Source organism: Cynocephalus volans, chromosome 11 (genome assembly GCF_027409185.1).
Source record: "Cynocephalus volans isolate mCynVol1 chromosome 11, mCynVol1.pri, whole genome shotgun sequence".
NCBI classification, from domain to species: domain Eukaryota; kingdom Metazoa; phylum Chordata; class Mammalia; order Dermoptera; family Cynocephalidae; genus Cynocephalus; species Cynocephalus volans.
This window is the reverse complement of record NC_084470.1, coordinates 28,889,721-28,912,963: the sequence shown is the minus strand read 5'-3', so window position 1 is coordinate 28,912,963 and position 23,243 is coordinate 28,889,721. Positions and strand designations below refer to the sequence as shown.

General features: G+C 34.7%; 1 protein-coding gene across 5 annotated transcripts in view; it reads left to right on the top strand.

The window, feature by feature from the left end:
* The window catches only part of ANKRD28 (ankyrin repeat domain 28), a 184,417-nt gene that overhangs the window by 128,062 nt on the left and 33,112 nt on the right, over positions 1–23,243 (top strand). For 4 of the 5 annotated variants that reach the window (XM_063113784.1, XM_063113785.1, XM_063113787.1 and 1 more), the window contains 6 exons: positions 8,950–9,092; positions 12,017–12,229; positions 18,002–18,080; positions 19,081–19,195; positions 20,573–20,655; positions 21,895–21,958. In XM_063113784.1, the coding sequence (XP_062969854.1) occupies positions 8,950–9,092; positions 12,017–12,229; positions 18,002–18,080; positions 19,081–19,195; positions 20,573–20,655; positions 21,895–21,958 (697 nt within the window). Of the gene's footprint in view, positions 1–8,949; positions 9,093–12,016; positions 12,230–18,001; positions 18,081–19,080; positions 19,200–20,572; positions 20,656–21,894; positions 21,959–23,243 lie in introns of those variants that run through there. The other variant, XM_063113788.1, reaches the window with a different exon arrangement.

Genomic DNA, 23,243 nt, shown 5'->3' with positions numbered 1-23,243 from the left:
GAAAAGTATACAGGATCTGAAAGAGGAAATGTACAAGGAAATCAGTGTCCTGAAAAAAAAAATGTAGCAGAACTTGCTGAACTGAAGAAGTTATTCAGCGAAATAAAAAACACAACGGAGAGTTTAACCAGCAGGCTTGTCGAAGTTGAAGAGAGAACCTCTGAACTTGAAGATGGGCTGTTTGAAATAACACAAGCAGACAAAAAGAAAGAAAAAGAATCAAGGACATTGAAGAAAATCTGAGAGAGATATCAGACAACCTTGAGCGCTCAAATATCCAAGTCATGGGTATTCCAGAAGGGGAGGAAAATGGAGATTCCATTGAAAACATATTCAACAAAATAGTGGCAGAAAATTTCCCAGGTATAGGAAAAATCACAGATCTTCAGATCCAGGAAGCTCAACGATCTCCAAACGTATTCAACCCAAAAAGGCCTTCTCCAAGACATGTCATAGTCAAATTGGCAAAACTCAGAGACAAAGAGAGAATCTTAAAAGCTGCAAGAGAGAAGCGTCAAATCACCTATAAGGGAGCCCCAATCAGGTTAACATCAGACTTTTCATCACAAACCCTAAAAGCTAGAAAGGAATGGGATGATATTTTCAAAATACTAAAAGACAAAGATTGCCAGCCAAGAATACTCTACCTTGCAAGGATATCCTTCCAAAATGAAGGGCAAATAGTATATTTCTCAGACAAACAAAAACTGCGGGAGTTCACTACCACAAGACCACCCTTACAAGAAATCCTCAAGGGAGTACTGGGTTTGGTTCCTGAAAAATAACTACCACTGCCATAAAAACCCCCCCAAAAATCAATACCCACTAGTATAATAAAAATGGCATTCATGAAGAGAAAACAAGCAAACAAAAACGCTATCTACAACCTAAGGAACCAACAAACACAGAAACCAAACTGTAAATCAGAAAGCAAGGAACAAAAGACACCTAAGACAACCAAACAACCAATAAAATGCTAGGAATAAATCAACACCTTTCAATAACAACTCTTAATATAAAAGGCTTAAATTCCCCAATCAAAAGACACAGACTGGCTGACTGGATCAAAAAGGAGGACCCAACTATATGCTGCCTACAAGAGACCCACCTCACCCATAAAGATTCACACAGACTAAGAGTGAAAGGATGGAAAAAGATTTACCATGCAAACAGAAAAGAAAAACGAGCTGGAGTAGCTATTCTTATATCTGACAAAATAGACTTTAAACTAAAAACCATAAAAAGAGACAATGAGGGACACTACTTAATGATAAAAGGACTGATCCATCAAGAAGACATAACAATCATAAATATGTACGCACCCAATGTTGGAGCAGCCAGATTTATAAAACAAACTCTATTAGACCTAAAGAAGGAAATAGACACTAATACCATAATAGCAGGGGACCTGAACACCCCACTGTCAATATTAGACAGATCATCTAGGCAAAGAATCAGTAGAGAAACACAAGATCTCAACAAGACTCTAGACCAATTGGAATTGGCAGATATCTACAGAACATTCCACCCAACAACCTCAGAATATTCATTCTTCTCATCAGCACATGGATCATTCTCCAGGATAGATCACATATTAGGTCACAAATCAAGTCTCAATAAATTCAAAAAAAAATTGGAATTATCCCATGTATCTTCTCAGACCACAATGGATTAAAACTAGAAATTAATAACAAATGAAACTCTGGAAACTATACAAACACATGGAAATTAAACAGCATTCTACTTAATGACATATGGGTCCAAGAAGAAATCAAGCAGGAAATCAAAAAATTTATTGAAACTAATGAAAACAATGATACATCATACCAAAACCTGTGGGATACTGCAAAAGCAGTATTGAGGGGAAAATTTATTGCATTAAACGCTCACTTCAGAAGAATGGAAAGATGGCAAGTGAACAACCTAACACTTCACCTTAAAGAACTAGAAAAACAAGAACAATCCAAACCTAAAGTTAGCAGACGGAAAGAAATCATTAAGATCAGAGCAGAACTGAATGAAATTGAAAACCAAAAAACAATTCAAAAGATCAACGAATCAGAAAGTTGGTTTTTTGAAAAGATAAATGAAATTGACAAACCATTAGCATGGCTAACAAAAAAAGAAGAGAGAAGACTCAAATAAGAAAAATTAGAAATGAAAAAGGCGATATTACAACTGATTCATCTGAAATACAAGGAATCATTCGAGACTACTATAAACAACTATACGCCAACAAATTTGAAAATCTGGAGGAAATGGATAAATTTCTGGACACACACAAGCTCCCAAAACTGAACCATGAAGACGTAGAAAATTTGAACAGACCAATAACAATAAAGGAGATTGAAGCTGTTATCAGAAGGCTCCCAACAAAGAAAAGCCCAGGACCAGATGGATTCACAGCAGAATTTTACCAAACATTCAAAGAGGAATTGACACCGATTCTTTACAAACTATTCCAAAAGATTGAAACGGACGCAAATCTCCCAAACTCATTCTATGAAGCAAACATCATCCTGATACCAAAACCAGGTAAAGATATAACCAAAAAAGAAAACTACAGGCCGATTTCCTTGATGAATATAGATGCAAAAATCCTCACTAAAATACTAGCAAACAGAATCCAGCAACACATACATAAAATTATTCATCACGATCAAGTGGGATTCATCCCAGGGATGCAAGGTTGGTTCAACATACGCAAATCAATAAATGTGATACACCATATTAATAAAGTCAAACACAAGGACCATATGATCATCTCTATAGATGCTGAAAAAGCATTTGATAAAGTTCAGCACTCATTCATGACAAAGACCCTCTATAAGTTAGGTATAGAGGGAAAGTATCTCAACAAAATTAAAGCCATATATGCCAAACCCACTGCCAATATCATCCTGAATGGGGAAAAGCTGAAAGCTTTTCCTTTAAGAACAGGAACTAGACAAGGATGCCCACTCTCACCACTCCTATTCAACATAGTGTTGGAAGTACTAGCCAGAGCAATCAGAGAAGAGAAGGAAATAAAGGGCATCCAGATTGTAAGAGATGAAGTCAAACTGTCCCTGTTTGCAGATGACATGATCCTATATATCGAACAGCCTAAAACCTCTACAAAAAAACTGTTGGAATTGATAAATGATTTCAGCACAGTAGCAGGATACAAAATCAACACACAAAAATCAGTAGCATTTCTTTTCTCCAATAGTGAACATGCAGAAAGAGAAATCAAGAAAGCCTGCCCATTTACAATAGCCACCAAAAAAATAAAATACTTAGGAATTGAGTTAACCAAGGAGGTGAAAAATCTCTATAATGAGAACTACAAACCACTGCTGAGAGAAATTAGAGAGGATACAAGAAGATGGAAAGATATCCCATGCTCTTGGATTGGAAGAATCAACATAGTGAAAATGTCCATACTACCCAAAGTGATATACAAATTCAATGCAATCCCCATCAAAATTCCAAAGACATTTTTCTCAGAAATGGAAAAAACTATCCAGACATTTATATGGAACAATAAAAGACCACGCATAGCCAAAGCAATGCTGAGCAAAAAAAATAAAGCTGGAGGCATAACACTACCTGACTTTAAGCTATACTACAAAGCTATAATAACCAAAACAGTATGGTACTGGCATAAAAACAGACACACTGACCAATGGAATAGAATAGAGAATCCAGAAATCAACCCACACACTTACTTCCATCTGATCTTTGACAAAGGCACCAAGCCTATTCAGTGGCGAAGGGACTGGCTCTTCAGCAAATGGTGCTGTGATAACTGGATATCCATATGCAGGAGAATGAAACTAGATCCATACCTCTCACCGTATACTAAAATCAACTCAAAATGGATTAAGGATTTAAATATACACCCTGAAACAATAAAACTTCTTAAAGAAAACATAGGAGAAACACTTCAGGAAATAGGACTGGGCACAGACTTCATGAATACGACCCCAAAAGCACGGGCAACCAAAGGAAAAATAAACAAATGGGATTATATCAAACTAAAAATCTTCTGCACAGCAAAAAAAACAATTAACAGAGTTAAAAGACAACCAACAGAGTGGGAGAAAATATTTGCAAAATATACATCTGACAAAGGATTAATATCCAGAATATATAAGGAACTCAAACAACTTTACAAGAAGAAAACAAGCAACCCAATTAAAAAATGGGCAAAAGAGCTAAGTAGGCATTTCTGTAAGGAAGATATACAAATGACCAACAGACATATGAAAAAATGCTCAACATCACTCAGCATCCGGGAAATGCAAATCAAAACCACATTGAGATACCATCTAACCCCATTTAGGATGGCTAAAATCCAAAAGACTCTGAACGATAAATGCTGGCAAGGTTGCAGAGAAAAAGGAACTCTCATACATTGTTGGTGGGACCGCAAAATGGTGCAGCCTCTATGGAAAATGGTATGGAGGTTCCTCAAACAATTGCAGATAGATCTGCCATACGACCCAGCTATCCCACTGTTGGGAATATACCCAGAGGAATGGAAATCATCAAGTCGAAGGTATACCTGTTCCTCAATGTTCATTGCAGCACTCTTTACAATAGCCAAGAGTTGGAACGAGCCCAAATGCCCATCATCAGATGAGTGGATACGGAAAATGTGGTATATCTACACAATGGAATACTACTCAGCTATAAAAACGAATGAAATACTGCCATATGCAACAACATGGATGGACCTTGAGAGAATTATATTAAGTGAAACAAGTCAGGCACAGAAAGGGAAATACCACATGTTCTCACTTATTGGTGGGAGCTAAAAATTAATATATAAATTCACACACACACACACACACACACACACACACACACACACAAAACCGGGGGCGGGGGAAGAAGATATAACAACCACAATTACTTAAAGTTGATACGACAAGCAAACAGAAAGGACATTGTTGGGGGGAGGGAGGAGGGAGGGAGGTTTTGGTGATGGGGAGCAATAATCAGCCACAATGTGTATCGACAAAATAAAATTAAAAAAAAAAAATGTATTCTGTGTTTCTTGGACCTCACTACATGTCTTAGTCCATTTTTTGCTGCTGTAACAGAATACCTGAGACTGGGTAATCTATAAAGAAGCAAAATTTGTTTTCACATAGTTCTGGTGGGTGGTAAGCGCAAGGTCAAGGCATTAGTATTTGACGAGGGCCTTCTTGCTGTGTCATTATCTGTCAGAAGCCATCATGTGATGGAGAGACAGAGAAAAGGGGGCCAACCTTGTCCTTTATAAGGAAATCGTTCCCAAAATAACAAACCCACTCCTCCCATGATAATGACATTAATCCATTCATGAGAACAGAGCCATCATGGCCTATTCATCTCTTAAAAGTCACACATCTTAACACTGTTGCACTGGGGATTAGTTCCAACACATGAACTTTGGGAAACATATTCAAACCATAGCACTGTCCATTTATTTTTGAGCATAAACATTCAGAGATTTGTAATTCTCCTTTTCCTGTCTCTTCCTTCTTTTAGGCATGGAATAGGATGAGTATCTACCCATAGCTTTTAAAATTGTTCAGCTATTCTAGGCATATAGGATTAAAGAGCTAAACATGTGAAAGGAGAAAGCTACTGACTGGTCACTGATCATATAGATAATCCTGAAGTCCAGGCCATTGTCACCTCTAGGTTATATTCAGAGAAAATTCATTAATATTAATGTAAGAGACATCAAGGATTACATGTAGTCTTTTTATAATTTATTTCTCACAGGATTCCTTATTAGCCCTGGCCTTCCATCCCTGGTTGAGGCTTCCTTAATTTTCTGTTAGACCTCACCTCTTATACTTATTCTATTATTGAATTCTTTGTTAGTGTTTCCCAGTCCCACCCCTGTTCCCACATGAATTGATGATTTCCCTCTCCCCACCCTGTGCTTGCTCCTAGCATCAGCCTCCATCAAGGTCTCTTTATACATTCATCTTTTCTATTGCTTTCAGTACTTCTAGCAATATCTACTCAAGTTTTGCCTCAAATTACCTTACTGGGGTGACTTTGACATAGAAGGTACTGAATAGGTATTAATTACCTTGATTAGCAACACATTGCAGTATTTCTTCTTGAAGCAATGCATAATTTGAATAAATGTGAAATGTTTTTTCTACTTCTTTCCCTGAACACTTTTAAATTCCAAACATAGCTCATTTTACTTTTCGCATACATTCATGGACAAAATAAAGATGAAGGGAATTTTCCAGATTTCTGAAGGATAGTGATTGCATTTGTCAAGTTCACATTGCATGGATATAATTTTTTAAGAGGATGTTATCATTGTGTACTGAATTATGGTTTTTTGGAGGGGGCGGGGGGTGACTGGCTGGTACAGGGATTCTGATCTGTGACCTTGGCGTTAGACTTCTGAATTATGTATACCATATGTGTTTGATAGGTGCCATTCTAAAAATAGACTTAGATAAATTAAATGAAACCTAGTTCACTTGGCAGCATCATTCTGTAAATTCACAAGGAAGACATACTTATTCTGGCCAGAGTCCACCTAGCTGGAACAGTATCATTTATTTCACTCTAGAACTTTCTTCCCTTTTTTCTTTTAAATAAGTCACCTCCAAGCTGGTTATGGAAAGGCCCCTTCTTCGTGTTCCCAGTGGTCCTTTATTTCTGAAATGTGCTCAAATAAATATTTGTCAATTTTGAGATTGCAGATTTACTTACACATAGCCCTCTTTTAAAATAGGGCTTTATCAGCGTTAGGAAGTGATCATACTTCTTGGAATCTGCTGGTTTGCACACACAATTAACATGATCTGCATTGTTTACTTAGAATGATGTGTTGGTTTTGAAGTTTCTCCAGTATATTTGTATATGTGCCTTTTAGTCTTAATGTCAAGAGACATTAGTTTCTTTTTGGCTTTTAGTGAATAATATGCACTCGCCCAATTTAAAAAGCTATATTTATGTGTGAGTGTTGTAAGTCCTAACTGTCACATTACAATAAACCCAAATAGCTGTCTTTTTAGAGCCATAGATCAGAGAGTAATGTGTAGTGAAGGATCTTTTATACCAGATAGTACGCTTTATACTATAGTAACGTTTAATTTGGTGCCTTATGATTTGATACTCTTTTTGGTTTTTTTCCTAGAAACATAATAGTAGATGTTTCTTTTTTATATTGAGATGAGGGAAAAGGCTGAAAATATCCACTTTAATTGATCATTTATATATAAACAACTAAATCTGCCTGATTCTTTAGGCATCTTATAGTATCCTGGCTTAATTTTGTTGGGGGAGGTGGGCCTTTATTTAAAGGTCATATTTTATAGTTTATTAATGTTTATGTACTCATATTTTATGAAGGAATTTTGACTATTTTTGGGTGGCTGGCCAGTACAGGGTTTGAACCGTTGACCTTGGTGTTATCAGCACCATGAGTAAAAGGATTTTAAAAACGGCATCACTAGCAATTTATTTAAAGTAACAGATATTGAGTGCCTGTTTTAACACTGTTCTTGGCCCTATGGAATATACCGAGTAGAACATAAAATCTTTGCCTTTGAAGGTACATATTTGAGAAATTAATTTTTTAAAAAAAGTTAGTTAACGATCCAATTTTAACAAACATTACAAGCACTATATAATTATTAGATGAGATTTATAGGTATTTGGTACTTTTGGTTTAGAAGGCTTCTAGAGAGGAGAGATGACTGGGTTGGTCAGAGAATGTGGGATTTGACATGGGCCTTCAAGGATTAGTAACAATGATTGGGAGGAGACGTCCAAGCAGAACAGTCCACATAAAGAAGAAATCTCATGAACAAAGACACAGAGGTAGGAAGGATTGTGGGGGAGAGAGAGAAAGCACTATATAATTTAATCTGATAAAAAGTAACGAGTTATAAAAGGAAAATAGTGGTTCAGATACCTTCAGATATCTGGCTCCCTTTTTGGCCTCCGTGTGTGGTTGGGAGGAGCCTGTGACTGGTTTTGGCTAGGGAATTGAAAGCAAAATCACTTCTGGGTCAGAGCATTTAATGATGTGAAACTCTGCAGTCTGTTCTCCCTCTGGCACAATGACTAGCCACATTTAAGATGATGTCAGCTGCATGAGCCTGGGTCCCTGCGTAACTGGGCAGAGTCTTCTTGCCAACCTATTATAGTGTGAATGAGAAGTAAAAATGTTAATTGTTGGGCTGGCCAGTTAGCTCAGTTGGTTAGAATGTGGTGTTGGTAGCACCAAGGTCAAGGGTTAGGATCCCTGTACTGGCCAGACACACACCCCACCATGTTAATTGCTTAAGCCACTGAGATTTGGAGCTGATTGTACAGCACAGTATAACCTAGCCTGTCCTGATTGTTACGAGGGCAAGTAGCAAACTAAATTAGACTAGGGAGATCTGTTGGAAATAATAAGGAGAAATGAGTTTTCATCTGCATGTTCTAACCCTAACATTCTTAAGAAACAAGCCCGTCACTTCCAGATTTGCGAGTAGAAGACAACTTTAATATGGCAGAGAAATATAAACCAATGTCTTATATTAGATATAAAAACTAACTTCAGAACTTAAGAATGTATTAAAACAATCTTGATCAGGGGTCTTTTGAGGCATTCTGTTATTCTGTTGAAACAGAGCTACAGGAACTGTTCAGTCGAAGAGTGGGGAAAGATCTAGGTGAAAGGAAGATTATAGATTGCAGGGTTACCGCTGGATAAAATCAATTAAATGTACTATTTTTAATTATTAGTTATTTATACCAACATTTATCAAAATTATTCTGAATTCTTATATTTTCCTTCTATCCTCTCTCAAATTATTTTTTGGTGGAAAAGTGTTCTTGTCATACTTTATCTAGTTAATTTATTTTTACCTTTAAAGATATTCAGGATTATATTTAATAGTTTCCATATGCTCATCTCTTTATTTTTCTTCATAAACACACTTTCAGGTCACATTGAAGTAGTGAAACTACTTGTGGCGCATGGAGCTGAAGTGACATGCAAGGATAAGAAGTCTTATACACCTCTTCATGCAGCAGCCTCTAGTGGAATGATCGGTGTAGTCAAGTACCTTCTAGATCTTGGAGTTGATGTAGGTATATAGATGGAACAGTATAAAATAATGGAGCATTTTACATTTTTGTTAATATGCTGTTGGTAGAGGTTATTTTAGGTTTAAAAGATGATTTTACGCAATAATATTTCTTTTAACCAGATATTCATAGTCCTTTATATAATACCTAGTGCACTGATTTATGATCAAGACATGAAATTAGTCAAAGTATGTTAAGAGGTAAAGTACATTCCAAAGGTGAATGATTAATTGCCAGAAATTTTTCTTCTCTATCACAATTCAGGTCCTGTAGTTCCATTTTAGCTGTGGGATCAAGCAGACACGCTTGGATTAGATGGGGAGGTTATTGCTAGTCTTATTTGGCTAGTTAGTCTAATATTCTCTAAGCGACTGTAGCAGTTCACATTAATAGGATATTGGCAAGAACTAGGTAGGAAAATGAAGCTTTTTGCCCACCAAGTGTTAGTGTTCCTTATTATATAATTCTGTTTGCTTAGTAAGGGATGCTGCTTTATCTGGGTATATTTGATTCCTGAATTGAGATATCTAAGAATACCTGCAACTTTCACAGGCCTTCTTTTAAACACATGTACTTTACTCCCACTGTTAGTATATTTACTTTTTTTAGATAGTTCTGACAAACTCACTGGTTCTTTAAAATACAGATTTTGAAAAATTGACTGGTTCTTCAAAACAGCAAGTTAGGACAGAGGGGGTAAGCCTTTGCTAGACGGAGGCAGTTTAGATCAGCTGCAAAAAACTAACAAATAGTAGGTGGTAGCCGGGTTGGACAAAAAAATACATGACAGAGCTATAGAGCCAGATAGCCTCTTAATTTAAGGACCATGTGAACCACTGCCTAAAACAAGCAAATAGTTATTGGAAATGTAGAAAAGAAGTTGCAAAAATCCAAACACATCGTTTTGTAGGATCTTGTAGAGTGCGAAAGGGATAAAAGTTTCACTTCAACTGAACAGTTCCTGTAGCTCTGTTTCAAAAGAATAACAGAATGCCTCAAAAGACCCCCATCAAGATGAATGAGGCAATCTTGTTACTGATTACTGTTTCAGGTCTATTCTGATACAGTTTTTAAAACTTATTTTATTGACAGTAAAATAACATTTGTGAAATGGTGGCAGAGTGCTCTTTAGACATAAGTGGTCAGACTTAGAGCCTTTTGGTGACATGTGGCCTCATTTTGTGGGGGTTTTTTTAGTTTCTAGAAATGCTATAACAAATTACCTGAAATGGGGCACAGGGCCGGGGAGGGGCTTAAAACAGCAGAATTTTAATCAAAGTTCTAGAGTACAGAAGTCCTAAATCAAGGTGTAGGCAAGGTAGGTGTTTCTTCTGCAGGAGAATCTGTGAGGGTACTTCAAAAAGTTCATGGAAAAATAGAATTAAAATATAATATAAATCTTTCCATAAATTTTTTGAAATACCCTTATATTCCTTGTCTCTCTCCTAGCTTATGGTGATGAAATCTCTAGGTACTTTGATTAAAGTTAAGTATTACTTTTTCCTTCCTCCAATTTTCTGTTACCAGTGATCTCAAAAAAGGTAATGTTAATTAAAGTTCCAATAAGTTGGGACCAGATATAAGAAGGTTTGAGGGCAGAGTCCACACAAGGCTAGCCTCACTTTTTACTGACTACAGGTTTGCAGGGGGTTCCCAAAACCACTTTTAGTTTTGATAATTCACTAGAAGGACTCAAAAAACTCACTAAAAGCTGTTATACTGACAGTTACGGTTTGTTACAGGACAAAGGTACAAATTAAAAAGAGCCAAAGGAAGAGACACATGGGGTAGAGTCCAGGAGTGTTCTAAAGGGAAGGTTTCCATTATCCCCTCCTTAAGGAGTCGGGAAACATTATTCTCTCAGCATCAGTGTGTGACAATATGCAGTATTGCCAACTAAGTATAGCCTAAGCTTCGTTTTCAGAGTTTTTATTGGGGCTGCATACATAGGCATGATTGATTGATTGATTGATTGATTGCTTTATGTGGTTGATTTCAGTCTCCAAGTCCACCAATATTCGTGATCCATTTTGGTTTTCCCCACCCTAAATCAACATTGTTGAGTTATATTTGGCATGGTTGGCCTATACCCTAAGACAATTAGTGTGGCATACCCTGCCTTAAAGTCCAGCGTAGCCACCTTCCACCCTAAACAAGGACACTCCTCTCATAGATTACCTCCCTGAAGCCAAGGGCAAAGCCCAGACCTGTGTTTGAGCAAGGTCAAATTCTTTTCTACAAGGAAGTCACAAAAGTACAAAAAGTAAGCAAAAGTATATTTTAAAGTATTCCTCCATTTTATTTATTAGAAACAAAAAGGAAAAGAAACCTGAGATGGGTGAATTATTTCACATTCTTTTGCCTTTCTGATAAAATATCAATAAGTGAAGCTGGAAAATATTTAGAGCCCAAGTTTGTAGCAAAAATTAACCAAATAAATTGCACATGCCATTCATTTTTAAAATCCTTGTCTCTGCTTCATTACTAACTTTAATCTTTTGTCATTGCAAAGTGAAAAAGCTGAAAATATGCATGTTATCAGAATCTTCAGTTTGTGTTCGTTTTTCATGATTCTTAAGAGTTAATTCTATAGTAAGTCCCTTCCCTAGAAGACGTAAAAATCTATTTTAGTTTTCATTTTCCTAAAATATCTGTTTTGGAACCATTTAGGTTTGCCATAAGGAGACATTGTACATATGAGTTATATTTACTGAATGTACAGAATTCATTTAACATAAAAATGCTTGTCATTAATGTTCATTATTTGAAAAGAACTTTAGAATTATAAGCCTCATCTGTTGTATTTATCCATCTCTGTTTCTCACTTTGATAATTTGATTGCAACCATAAGGTTGCTAAATAGCTCACAACAATGATAATTAGCAAGACTACTTTAACATTCACTTTTTTTTCCTTCTAATAGATGAATGAACCAAATGCCTATGGAAATACACCTCTTCATGTAGCCTGCTATAATGGTCAAGATGTTGTAGTGAATGAACTTATTGACTGTGGTGCTATTGTAAATCAAAAGAACGAAAAAGGATTTACTCCTTTGCACTTTGCTGCTGCATCAACTCATGGAGCATTGTGTTTAGAGCTTCTAGTTGGCAATGGGGCTGATGTCAATATGAAGGTATGAAACAAAATCGGAGTCTATAATTCAGGTATTTAGAAGTTCTCTGTTTAAAACAATATCAGTAGTGAATACCATTCAGCAATAAAAAGGAACTACTGGTAAACTCAAGAACATGGATAAATCTTAAAAATATTATGCTGAGTGGAAAGCCTTACACAACAGTATATACACTGTTTCCATTTATGTAAGTTTCTAGAATAGATGAAATTCCATTTATATGGGGTTCCAGAATCTATAGTTGAAAAAAATTAGAACAATTGTTACCTCTGGGAGGCAGGATCAACTGGGAAAGAGGCAGGAGGGAACTTTATGGAGTGATGGTAATGTTTTATATTTTGGCAGGGCTTTGTAATTACATAGATAAGCATTTGTCAAAGTTCATAAGGTAGTATATTTAAGATTTGTACTCTTTGTTGCATGTAAGTTTTTCTCTCAGAAGGAAAAAAACTTAAAAAATGTTGAATGCTAGTTAGTGATATGCTTATTGAAGGGTGTAGAAGTGTGTAATGATGACTGTGATTAAAAAGCATCAAATGGATGGATTGATGGGTACATGTATATGTGATAAAGGATATACAGTAGAATGTTAATGGTAGAATTTGGATGGTATGTATATGGTTGTGCAATCTACAATTCTTTTTAGAAGTTTTTCTGTTTTGAAATTTTTCACAATGTTAGAAAAAAGACAGTATCATTGTGTTACACATAAGGAGCAGTTGTTTTTTCGGTTTTTTGGTCACAATCACTTTCAAGAGTTAACATTTGGATTTTAGAAGTATGCGAAAATTGTGGAGTCAAAGTAAATGTACTTTCACTTTATAATTCTGTGGGATAGCATATTCAACCATGGTTTTGCACATCTCTATTTTATAGTATGTAATCATTGTTTTAGATTTTCTGAGATACTTTCCCTGGTTGCTTCTGTATTAATTCATAAATTCATCCTTTGTGCACTTGCCAAACTGTTATCTTGTGGTATGAAGAAAAGGACAAACAAAATTGAACCATTTAGGATTAGTAAAAATGTTTAAGCTTAAAATGTGGTTTTCAGAAAGTTTTAATCACATGAGATTTCAGTTCATTCTGTGCACATGATGAGCCAGTGTCTTTTAGACAGTTGGGGAAAGAGTTCGTTCTTTTCAATGAAGCCTTTAATGATGCCACTGACCCAGTCTGACAGCTGTAGCACCATCAAGTTCACCTATAATTAGATCATTGCTTTCAACTGAGCTCTCCCAACTAAGAGACAAAATTTATACCTATCACAACCAAGGATGGAAGGGCATGAGGTATAAAGATATGCCTAGGGCTCAGCTGTCCTTTTTAAGAATATGCGTTTAAAGCTTTTAGTTCTCAATCAAATCACCTACTAACATTTTTTTAAACAGTTTAAGCAATTAATTAATGGTAAATGCTTATTTTAATTTGAAGAATTCCTCCTGTTTGGATAGTCAGGGCTTAGAAAAGTATCTAAACTCTAGTGGGGAGAAAAATTAGTTATTTTTTTTTTCCTCAAAGGCCCAGTAATGATTTTCAATGAAAATTAGGCGATTTCAATAATAAAAATTTTGAAGTTATTTCAAAAGCAGAGATCACAACCAAATTTTTTCAGTCTCTGTTAACACCAGTCTCTATGATAAAATAGCTGTAATTAAAATCATCTTTGTGTGTTAAATATTAAGTATTATGAAAATAATGGAGACTTTCCTATATGATTAGCTGTTATACATTTTTCACTTTATATGGTGCTGTCTTTAAAGGGTAAGTAAGATTGGGCTTTCTACTGTAGACATTGCCATTTAGGCATAAATATTTAATATAAATGATGAGTAATGAGTCACTTGATTCATGTCAGTGTTAACACAGTTTGACTCTAGTACCTGGGATTATTTTTACACCTGTATTTTCTTTTGAAATTTAGGAGAATCAGTCCCGTGAGAGGCTCACTTATAGTAAAATGCTGAGACTGGTGGTCCTATTCAAAGTTACCTTCTTAATGATTTAGAAAATTCAGTGGTGGATTTCATACATACAATAAGAAGACTTTTTAACGAAGGGGTTAAGATTTGTTTAACTAGATTTGAAGTCAACAGCCAGCCTATGATGTTTGATTTAGAAATAGATTTCTTGAAAGTTTCCTTAATCTCACCTAGATGTGTATGACATCCACTTATATGCAGTAGTTTATTTTCTTGCTAAGTTCCATTTACACATGTTCCCATGTTTATGACTAAAGTCCCTTCCAGCTGTGAAATTACACAAAAATTGAAATAGGAATGTGAATTTAAGTTTGTAATAATTCTGTTTCTAATTTTTAATTGGTGTCCTAAAAAGTAGTAGAGGTAAAATGAATGGGGTTTAAAAGGCAGTTATAAGTCTGGTTTTTATAAGTGTGCTTACTATGAGCCCTACTACATTGATTGCTTCTCTAACACATCTTTTCCCACCCACTTTGTATTTGCTCTTTAAGAAATTTTGATCAGCTAAATAAAATACACCAAGTACTTGATTTAAAGTTTAAATCTTAAAAAATACTGTGACGTGTGGTTTTTTGGTTACTGTTGATCACATGTAAAACCAACTCTTAGAATTTTGTAGGTCTTTTTATGTTTTTTGTGTAAAACTTCTAATTTGATTCTAAAATGATTTGAGGTAATTAAGAGAAAAATCTCTATGCTGTTTCTTCAATTCAGAGAAAAGTAAATGTGGTCTTTCCCCCCCCCAACATGTATTAAGGCAGATTATTCTGTTAGTAATCTGAATCTCTTTTGTCTTTGTATATTTAGAATACATTTTGTGATCAGTATGTTAGAAAGTGAAAATGTTGCTCTAGTGTCACCGATAGGCTTATGAGAAAGGACTCTACCACTTATTAGCTGTGAGACCTGGTTAAATTACTTAACCACAGGACCTAAGTTTCCTCATCTATAAAACAGGATTAATGTTATCTACCTCATAGGGTTGTGACTGTTAAATGACTAATATATATGAAGTATTTTAAACCCGTGCCTGAAGAATGAAACTAGACCTACACCTCTCGCTGTATACCAAAATCAACAAAATCAGCAAAATGGATTAAAGACTTAAGTAGAAGACCTGAAACTATACAACTCCTAGAAGAAAACATAGGGGAAATACTTCAGGATGTAGGAGGTCAAAAACTTTATGAATAAGACCCCCATAGCACAGACAACAAAAGAAAAAATAAATGGGATTGTATCAAACTAAAAAGCTCTGTACAGCAAAGGAAACAACAGAGTGAAAAGATAACCTACAGAATGAGAGAGAATATTTCCAGACTATACATTCGACAAGGGGTTAATATCCAGAATATACAAGGAACTCAAACAACAATTAAAATAACCAAATAATCCAATTAGAAAGTGGGCAAAGAAGCTGAGTACATCTTTCTCAAAGGAAGACATACAAATGGCCAACACGTACATGAAAAAATTCTCAACATCACTAATCTTCAGGGAATGCAAATCAAAACCGCTTTGAGATATCACCTCACCTCAGTTAGACTGGCTATTATCAAAAAGACAGAATAACAAATGCTGGCGAGAATGTGGAGAAAAGGGAACCCTTCTACACTGTTGGTGGGACTGTAAATTAGTACAGTCATTATGGAAAACAGTATGGAGGTTTATCCAACAACTACAGATAGAACTCATACGATCCAGCAATCCCACTACTGGGTATATACCTAAAGGAGTGGAAATCATCATGTTGAAGGGATACCTGTACTCCCATGTTTATTGCAGCTCTGTTTACAATAGCCAAGTTATGGAACCAACCTAAATGTCCATTGAAGGATGACTGGATAAGTAAAATGTGGTATATATACACAGTGAAATACTACTCATCCATAAAACAGAATGAAATTCTGCCATTTGCAGCAACATGGATAAGCTTGGAGAAAATTGTAAGTGAAATAAGCCAGACACAGAAAGAGAAATACTGCATGTCCTTATAAGTGGGAGCTAGGAAAGAGAGAGAGAGAGAGAACAATGACAATAATACATTAAACTTTCGGAAGGAAAGAACAGAACTGAGGTGGGAAGGGGGGAGGGGAAGTGTTAATGAGAAATTTGTTAATGAACCCAAAGCACGATTGTCTTGTAATTATGAATATGCTAATTATCCTGATATGATCATCACATATTGTACAAAGGTATTGACAGTCAACTCTGTACTCCACAAATATGTATAATCAAGTATGGTTTTTTTGTTTGTTTGTTGGGGGTTTTTTTTGGCAGGTGGCCGATATGGGGATTTGAATTCGTCAAGTATGTTTTAATAAAAATAAAAAAATAAAACTGTGCCTGAAACATAGTGCTTACTTACTATGTATATAAATGTTAACAATAGTTATATCTTCCAAATTTTATCATTTTATGAATTCAAATTTTTATTACAAGTTTTTGTTTTGGTTTGTTTTTTGTCTGTGAAAAATGGCTATAGGTAAAAAATAAACATGAAAAATCAAGATATGTCATATAGGGAATATTTGAAAAGATGAAACTAGAATCCTTTTGTTAAAAATGCTTTTGTGGAGTTTTTTGTTTCTTTCTGGTTGAAAGAATAACAACTGGCACACTAAGAAATACCAAATAAAGATGGTACTTTATGTTTTTAACAAGCACTGGTGGGTTATATGGATGTTTTACAAAGATTATTGTATTCACTCTGTGTAACTTCACTTGAGGAAGTGAGAGATCAAAGAAGTTAAGTAACTTATTTAGAATCTAGATTTTTGCTCAGGTGGTTCTGACTCCAGAGCCCATGCATACTCTCTCTCTCCTTCCCTCTTTTCCTCACACTGCCTCAAAAAGATTGGAAATTCTTTAAAATTACTTGCCAATTGGATGGCTTGTTTGAAAAATTCATATAAAATTATGGAATCAAATATCTAGGGTAGGTATTTATTATGTTGCTCTAATACTTCATTATTATAATGACCTGAGATCTACACTGGACTGTGTTGGTATAAACTTAGGACACTTGTCACATTTCAGTTGCAGTGCAGACACAGAAGGCAGACTGAATATTGATGTGGAATTAGGAACTCCAGAACAGTTTTTTTCTTGTTTTGGTCATGTGTATGTTTTGATTATCCAAAAAATTTAATGGAAGAAAAGATATCACCTAACTCAGGTTGTTTTCTCGTATTTGGAACTCCTTTAGAATTTCTACATGAAATATAAACATGTAGAGACAGTCTGGTTTATTATTTTAAGTGATTTGAGCACATAACTATTTATTACAAATAATTGTAAAAAAATTAATATATACAGTTTTTAAATGAATTAGTGGCTGAAGTTTATTCTCATATTCAGTTTCCTTGGTCAAGGAAGGATTTGAGAATTTTTAGAACGAAAGCATTGGAACAACGTGAAATTGAGTCTGAAATTCAGGACACACATCCTTAGTATACCACACATGATTATGTGACCTTGGTTGAATCATTTAATATTCTTTTGCTTCAGTTTCCCCACCTGAGAAATAAGAATATTAAGATCATTACATACCACACAGAGCTTTTTATAAACTATGGATGTGGAATTTTTGTGTATTTGTGCATTATGATACACATGCTAAAAAAATTAGTTTATAATTTTGAACAGCTGGTTTTACCTCCATAGTCCTCAGTTAAACTCAGGGCTTCAGGAGTAGTTATACAAAGGATATTCAAGATAAAAGTAAAACAAAGGATTGCATATTGTGGATATAATAGTAATTGAAAACTTTTTTTTTTTTAAATTTCAGAGTAAAGATGGTAAAACCCCACTGCACATGACTGCCCTCCATGGTAGATTCTCCAGATCACAAACCATTATCCAGAGTGGTAAAAAGTATTTCTGTTTGGTTTTTTTTCTTAAATGGTATTGAGGAATTGTTATAGTAGTCTATATATTTTTAATATATGATTTCAGATCTCATGAAATTCAAATACTAGGTGTAAAATGCCATGTGTATGTATCTTTCATAATTTTGTTTTTTATTTTTGTTTCCCCTGAATTAAATATTATTTCTTTAGCAGTTAATGTTGATTCTTTTTTCCAGTACTGCTAAATAGAAAACTGCCTCTCTGCCACAAATTGTAGTATATATTAGTGTATATATACTTTGTTGCATTTATCATTTTCCCCTTTCGAATATTTTGAATTTTTTAGGATTTTAAGTTATTTTCTGAACTTGCATTCTTCTGTATTTGAGTTAGTACTAGGCAAGCTAAACTTTTAAATAAGAACTTTCAGGTGTATTACTTCCAATAATTGTTTTCCAAGCCGTGTTCCAAGGAACTTTTTATTAGTAGTCCTCAGGATAATAGGTGTTATGGTATTACTGGGGAAAAGTAGGAATAGGTTTGTGAAGCACTGCATGCAGTCTTTGCGGGGGGGGGGTGCGGGGGGGGTAATTTATTGAAACATGATTGTACCTATCTGTAGGGTACAGCATTGAATATCAATAACTGTGAGCAGTATGTGAGCATGCAGTTTTCTTGATGACACAAAGTATGCTTATTAAAGCTCTGAAAAGTCTTGCTCTGAAGAAATTTGTTTGGTTTTGTTTTAATACAGTGGTTTCCAAACTTATTGGACCCCAGAACCCTTTGGTCAGTTTAAAATCTGTTAAAATCTCATGCTCAATTTACAAAACTGCTTTAAGTATAAAATTTGTAAATCCCAGTGCCTGTTCCAATAAATGTGCTATAGATGAAATTTATTTAGAATTTCTATATCCATTAGTTTGTGCTTGAACAGCATTTGATACCACTCTCCATGTAATGGGTTTGACTTGCTCTGTATACAGTTTAGTGTCTGACAGTACATCCTTTATTGCAGGAGCTATAATTGACTGTGAAGATAAGAATGGAAACACTCCTTTGCACATAGCAGCACGGTACGGCCATGAACTGCTAATCAACACTCTTATTACAAGTGGTGCTGACACTGCAAAGTAAGTAGTACTTACTGAGGTGTTGATAGCTGTCGCAGGGAAGCACAAAAGGATGTGATCTGTAATTTTCTAGATATTTCAGGTAGAAATGTGGATTTTGTTCTCAATACTGTACAAATTACTTGAACTTTTTCCTTAACTTTTTATATTGATGGTGTGTTTAAATACAATTTTATAAGAATACAAGAATTTTTAAATACAATTTTATTTGATAAACCAGTGTAGAGTATTTTTATATACATTTTGTCCTAGTTCTTTCTCAATTATGAGTTATAATGCAGTTCTGATCAAAGCTTTTAGTTTTTGTAATCTCTTTATTTTTAATCTAGAGGTACTTAAAAGACCCAGAAAAGTTGTACATGCCAAATGCTTTTCTTTTTCAACCAGTACTATCTATAGATAATACTTTTCAGACTGTGCTGTGCAGAGCACGGGGAAACTCCTTGGTTGTTGCTACAAAGGATCCCTTGCCACCCCCACACACCCCCACACACACACCCCCCCCACACACACACACACTCACACACTTTGGTCAAAATAGTTTGCTTTTACTTATTTTATGTATTAAAGTTTCCATGTAAAATTTTGTTTGAAAGATGGGTTCTCCTCTATATTCGCTTCAAAAATAAACACCCTACTTAAATTGATACTTATCATTCCTATGTATGTTTTTATATACTTCGTTAACTAATTTTAAATCTTTTATACTGTCTGTAAATAGTATGCTACTGTATATATCTTTTTTGCAACTTAAAAAATTTTTTTTTACATTAACTTGTTGAGTTAGCTGTGTAGATATAAATTTGGACCTTTTTCACATCTCTACAAGTAGCTCTAGCTGATTTCTTTTATAGAATTTAGTTATTGTATAAATATTTCACCATTTACTCATTCTGATTTACAGATATAAATTGCTTCCAATTTTTCACTGTGACAGTATTACTGTAGTGAACATCCTTGAACACGCTGCCTTATGGGAATGGTTTTCAGTGACAGGACAACATTGGAATAAATTTTACTCCCTAAGCAAATGTCCAAAGATGATGTTAGTTGTCACAATTTGGGGAGGAAGGTGTCCTTGGCATCTAGTGGGTAGAGCCCAGCAATATGGCTGCTGTATATCCTATATGCACAGCACAGCACCCCTGCATCAAAGTCTATAGTGACAATAATGCTGAGATTGAAAAACCCTACTCTTGGAGAAAAATAGCTGGGCAATAAGTTATGCCCATCTTTAGCCTTTGGCCAGATTGTTCTCCAAAGTGTTTGAGATTTTGACTCATCTAGTTATATTTTACTTAAGAAGTTTCTTTGTAATTTATTTAAATGATTGTATTTTTCTTGTATTGTAATGAAGGTACTGTCCTATCACTTTAGGCGCGGCATACACGGCATGTTTCCCCTCCACTTGGCAGCCTTAAGCGGTTTTTCAGATTGCTGCAGAAAACTTCTTTCTTCAGGTAAGTGGAACCTTCATAGACCAGTTTTTCTTTGTCTTCCTAAACCCTCCAAAATTTTAAGGTGATCTCTTTATCCTGCTTTTCCAAAATTACATATAGATGGGTCCAAGTATGGATCATTTATTCACCCCTCTTAGAAGATGTTTGATTCTTTAATTTTAAGATGCAATTTTCTCTTCAAGTCTGGGAAATGTTTCATTTTTCTAGTGATTTCCTTTCATCTGTGAGTTTGGAAGTGGGGGGTAGAGTATTTCTAGAGAAGTTTCTATGAGTATTCATTGGATGTTAGTCTTTTTGGATTGTCCCTTTATGTCTGGAAGTAAAGTATCTTCATTTGCATGTCTTATTGGTCTTGGCTTCCATTTTAAGAGCTGAGAGAGAGCCTTTCTACAATATCGTTTAGGTTTATGAAATTATTTACCGTATCTAATAACTAGATTAAAATGCTGTAATCATAGTTGGTTTGAAACAAAACAGGACCAGTGGCTTTCCATAAATTTTACTACAAAACTGTGATCCTTATTAAATGCATAGAATTACTTTTGCATATTAATACTTGTGTTTACTGAAAGAATTATGAGCAAGTTTCAGTGAAAATTAACATTATAGAATAAGACAGACACTTCAGAGTTTTTCTTAGTGATATTTTTTAAGTAAGTTAATTCTGTTTTGAATTCAAGTATGTGCATATCCACAAATACTTATATACCCATTTTCCATGAAAGGGAATGTTAAAATCTCTTCTCATTGTTAGTAATAATCCACAGGTAACAAAGCACCTATGGCTCTTTTTTTTTAACAGTTTTATTAAGATATAATTTGCATACCATACAGTTCATCCATTTAAAGTATACAGTTCAAACAGTTCATATAAATAGAAATCATCTGACACGTGGTCTTTAATGACTGGCTTTCATTTAGCGAAATGTTCTCAAGGGTCATCCATGTATCGTTATCAGAACTTTATTTTTGTTGCAGAATAATATTTCATTGTGTCCTGTGGCCTTGTAAACAAGCACTGTAGCATTTGTCCTAAAACCCCCAATCCATTTGTGATAACTCTTTCGTAATATTGTACAGTATTAATATATTTTCTCTTCAGTCATTTTGTACCTACTCAGAACTCATAGTTTTGTTTGGGATTAGAGGGAGTATGTAATTCTTGCCATTTCTTGACATAATACTTTAAAGTAATACAACTATAATATATAGTAGATAACGATGTATTTGTTCTTGTAGGATTTGATATAGATACCCCAGATGATTTTGGCAGGACCTGTCTACATGCAGCTGCAGCTGGAGGGTATGTTAATACTATTTTTATTTCTTTAAGAAAAAGGGAGTTGGCATGGCAGTTTTTCTCTTATCTTTGTTCCTCTTTATTAATTCTGGGCTACCACAAAACAGAAAACTAAACATAATAGGAATGGTTTAAGAAAAGAGAGTCTGGGGTACAGAAATTGCTTTATTGTTTTCCACCTAAGTCATAGGTTGTAAGTGGGAGAGAAAGAATAAACCTACAAAAGGAAGTATTGCTTTCTTATAAGAGAAAATAATTCCTGGATAAATGAAAAAATTAATAAAGTGATTTCTTAAAATAAGGAATATATATTCTTAAATAAGAACATCAAAATATTGCGAATGTTCTCGATAATACCTACTACTCTTTTAAGTAGGTTTTTTTTTTTTTTTTTTTTTATATTGTATTTTCAGGGGAAAAATGTTGATGTTATGTTTACCTTTTGCCTTTATAAGGAAGAGGAAAATTTGAGATCAGAGGGTTTTGGACTGAGTTTTAAACAGTACTTCTAGGGAAAACCAGGCAGCTGGTTCAAATGAACAACAAACTAACTAAAACTCTTGGTCTCTGAAAGTATGCAGTTAATGTTACGCTTCTGATAATTTAGATCTGTAATAAGCCATTTAATTCATGATTTATCAAAAGGACATGCAAGAACTTTATTCCCAATGATTTCAGAGGACAAGTGTGCTGAAACAAGAATGCCACTAGGCCAGTCTGAGTTGTAGAGATGTATTGTGATCATGTGACTGGCTCACTCCCTTATTCTTCCAAGGTCACCAGAGAACCTTCCAGCTCAAACCTAACTTCCATGTAACTTGCCTACAAAGAGAGGGACAACAGACTTGATTGTCCTATCGGTTGGCAATTACAATTTTCATTGTAATGTAGTAAGTTGCTGTTCAGCTTTATAAAAGTTAAATTACAGAAATACCCCTGTATGTAATGCATTCTCCTCCAATTTTAACTAAAGATACATCTAAGTAAACAGTCATAGTATAGAAGATAAGGGAAAGCTGACTTGGGACATTATCTGTGTTTTCAGGTTGGTTTGATTTTTTAACCCATTTTAATTTAGTATTAAAAACTACTTAAATTTAAACCATTCAGTTATAAGCATGTTGTTTCCTAAAAATGTCTCAAGGTCTCTTTTATGAATGTGATCTTCCTTTTAAATAGTGACAGCATGATTCATTTGTATTTCCTATCAGTGTGCCAATATCTACATACCACTTTTAAATTCTAGATAAGATGGATTTTAATGTTTTCTTCTTCATAAAATGTAAAC